Source organism: Amborella trichopoda, chromosome 1 (genome assembly GCF_054954075.1).
Source record: "Amborella trichopoda isolate Santa Cruz 75 chromosome 1, AtrichopodaSantaCruz75HAP2 v2.0, whole genome shotgun sequence".
Lineage (NCBI taxonomy): Eukaryota > Viridiplantae > Streptophyta > Magnoliopsida > Amborellales > Amborellaceae > Amborella > Amborella trichopoda.
Genome location: NC_142336.1, coordinates 35069302 through 35072917, shown reverse-complemented (window position 1 = coordinate 35072917; position 3616 = coordinate 35069302). Strand labels below are relative to the sequence as shown.

The following is a 3616-nucleotide window of genomic DNA, read 5'->3' as shown; positions in this document are numbered from 1 at the left end:
TTATGATGCTATGATATCTATTTTCAACTCTAATTATAAACTTTTAGACTAAATAAAAAGGTTCAAACCATAGTTACCGGGAGCGGGAGCGTCGGATTGAGAGTTGCCTAAAGCTCTGAAGCTCGGGGAGCGAGTTCCCATGAGGGTAAAAGTTACAGATCGAGATCCTGTAAGAACAAGGAGCGTGTTCCTGATACATTGGGATCGAGGTCCTTATTTAATAGGGAACGTGTTCCATGTAAAATGAAGTCGTGTTCCCATGCTCACTAGGATCGCGCTTCCATAGACAATAGGAACGGGATCCCATTTAAAGTTGAGTCACGTGCCATCTAAGAAAAATACGTTCCTATTTGGAATAGATCGAGCTCCATTCAAGGTTGGATTGCGTTCCGCTTAATTTGGAGCCAATCTCCACCTATCCTCTCTATCTCTCTCCATGTCTCTCTCTCTATCTCTCTGTCTCTCTTGACCAGACATTCATTACCTCTTCATATTCACCACCTCTTCAACCTCCACATCCTTAATCCAAGGGATCTGCCGAAACGTGCCTCTCTCTCTCTCTCTCTCTCTCTCTCTCTCTCTCTAACTTCATAAATACATTCGTCTAACTTCACAGTGAGTAGACTTTTTCTCTTCCCTTAAAGAGCACAACAGAAACAAAAATCTACATACCCATCCCAACCTCACTTGCTAGCAGTTGGGGTTCTCCATGGCAAATCTCCAAAAGGCCAAACAAGCTCTAAAAATGGTTAAAATCTTCGAAAAAAAATTATTCACTGGATTGCATGCAACTTCATGGTTGTGAAATTTGGTGATATCTTTGATAGAGGAGGAGAAGAGTTCAAGCTCCTTTATTTTTTAGAAAAACTCAAACAAGATGCAAAGAAATCAAATGGGAAGCTATTAATTTTACAGGGAAACCATGAAAGCCTGAATATACGAAGAGATATCAGGTATGTTATAAAAGTTGGCCTTGACGAATTCAAGGATTGGGGTGGCTGATTTTCTATTGGAATTCAAATGAAAAACCTTTGTAAAGGATGGAAAAAGCAATTTAACATTTTTAATAGCGTACCAAAAAATTACCCATCTGGAATTAGAGCTAGAATAGTTGCTTTGAGTCCTAGAGGCCCAATTTTTACTTGTTTTTTAGCTGATAACCCTACTATTTTAATGGTGGGTGGATCTATTTTTGTTCATGGTGGGATCCTCCCTAAGGATGGAGTTTTGGGAATGTAGGGATCACGATCTTAAAATTCTGGGAGCGGAGATCTAATTTGTTCAGGAACGCGTTCCGTGAGACAATGGGAGCGAGATCCATGCGGTAGCGGGAGTGAGCTCTGTTGTGATTGGGATCAAAAATCCTAAAAATAGGAGCGAGCTCCCAAAAAGTTGAGAACGGGTTCTGGGCGGGATCCCAGTCACGGAACGCCAAAGCTAGGTCCCAGAGTGGGAGTGCCACCCTAGTTGGGCACTCCCGATAACTATGGTTCAAACCACTCAAGCCCTGCCCAAACTATAGCATATTTAATCAATTTCCCTTTTCTCAGGTTGAAATATACATTTCAAAATCTCCTTCAACCACGAAGTCACTATGATTTGTTTGTTCAGAACTCAATTATGCAAGTCAACAATGCAATAATTGCGAACAAGATTAAAAAGTGAAGAATGGGGGACAAAATATGAGTTACTTCTTTTGATATTGCATATTCTTAAATGATTAACACAAACAACATACTTTTATTTATTGCAAATACATTAAGGCTTATTTAGCCTTTAATATTCACTCTCTAAGGGAAACTCACATCATAAACCGGCTGCTTGTTGGGATTGAAGAGCCCAAAGTTTTGTTCAATCCCTGCGGCCTTATTATTCTCATTGAACATTGCAAACACATACGTTTCCAGGGGTCTGCCCACCCTCCTCAGAGTTCCTTGATCCACATGTTGCACCAAGTTCGAGTTATAGGTTTGGGCGTTGTCAATTGTGGCTGCAGCGCCTCCGACAGAAGGCCACCCGCTATCACTAGCTACGAGTGGGACTCCCCGTCCGCCAACATTCTCCATTGCAGCATACACACTATCTACCATCGCATCGAAGAGGTTACGGTACTTAAATTGACCATCTATTAGCACATCAAAATTAGCAGTAAACAACGCATACTCCAGTTGAATATCTCTAGTGTTGCCTATGTAATTGAAATAAGGGTACACGTTCAATAGCAGTGGTACTCCAGTGCTAGAAAGGAAACCAACGATGGATGTCATCGTTGAAGAAGATTCGGAAGAGAATGAGTCGGCAGATGGTGGATAAGATGTGCCTATCACATTGGAGGCGACAGAAGTGGAAACCTTGATACTGTCCTGTAATCCCGCTGACTTTATTGCATTGTATACATTCTGCATAGCTGGAAGGACATTACCAGCTTCAGGACCTGGGATTACCTCATTGCTAACAACAATGTAGCGGATATCGACAGCAGGAAAGTAAGCTTGGACATTGGTCCTGACCCAGTCGGCAGCATAGGATGTGTTGGCTGCCGCCTATGTGAGGTTTTCCTTCGGGAGGCCGAGCATAACTTGGATGTCAGATCCTCGAAGGGCTTCTAAGACTGTGGTGTTGGGGTCATAGAGTCGCATCTTCTTGATTTCCTTGGACTGATAGAGGGCCACAACTTCATTAGGGGGTGGAAGGTTGTCGCCCAACATTCAATAACAAACACCCACGGATCGGGCTCCTGACATAGAAATCCACAAAGATCATCAATATTGGTACATACAGAAAGGCATTTATGTTGATTTTTCATGCTAATCAAGTTTTTGTCTTAAAATAGTGTTTTAAAACCCAAATTGGTGGCGCACATCGTCCACCCTAGATCACCAAGTCACTATTCCGGATTGGACCGAATAACAACTTTGAAAAATATTTAAAAATTATAAAAAACTAAAATAAGGGTTTATGGATGTGGATTTAAAAATGACTTAAAAACTATTAAATAAACTTAAAAAAATGAAAAATGGGGACAAGGCAGAGGTGGGGTTTGGGCGAACAGGGAAGGACAGATACCTTCCCAAAATCGGCTTGCTCCTGCCGATTATCAGCCCAGATAACCAATTCTCAATCCTAATCATCGGGTTCTAATTGCATGGGCATGGACTCAAATCAACATGCTATTCAGTCCAATACATTTTGGACTTGTGAGCCTATAATTTGTGGGACTTGTCAACACACTATGAACCGTACATGCCGCAAAACTTATTTAGAAGATTTGATCGAGTTGAAACCCGTTCAATTGCTAGTGATTGGATTTAAACAAATAGCGAAAATAAATACGAACAATAGTTCATAAAAAGAGATTTTTCTTTTCAATGCTAACTTGTGAACTATAGAAATCCCTTAAAAGGTCGGGCTAATAGGATTTTCCGAAATCTAAATTTGAGACCTAGGGACCATACTGAGTTTAGTGAGACATAGTGGACCTAACCTTCTCAAAATTGACCCAAAAGCTATTTTAAACAATAATAGAGCACAAGAGTTTTCTAATAATTCAAGAATCACCCAAATCTGAGTCACCATTTGAAAATTATCTTATAAGGAAAATTATTTGATGAGAAAA

The 3616-nt window shown here is 40.6% G+C and overlaps 1 protein-coding gene across 1 annotated transcript; it reads right to left on the bottom strand.

The window, feature by feature from the left end:
* Positions 1-1790: 1790 nt before the first annotated feature.
* Positions 1791-2741, bottom strand: LOC18433301 (glucan endo-1,3-beta-glucosidase). The gene has a single exon (XM_011624668.2). It carries the CDS (start codon positions 2403-2405, stop codon positions 1791-1793), a length of 615 nt encoding a protein of 204 aa, XP_011622970.2. The 5' UTR covers positions 2406-2741.
* Between the last annotated feature and the right edge of the window lie 875 nt (positions 2742-3616).

Coding starts and splice junctions, on each gene's coding strand:
- LOC18433301 (XM_011624668.2), bottom strand. CDS start 2,405: ATGCAGAATGTATACAATGCAATAAAGTCAGCGGGATTACAGGACAGT.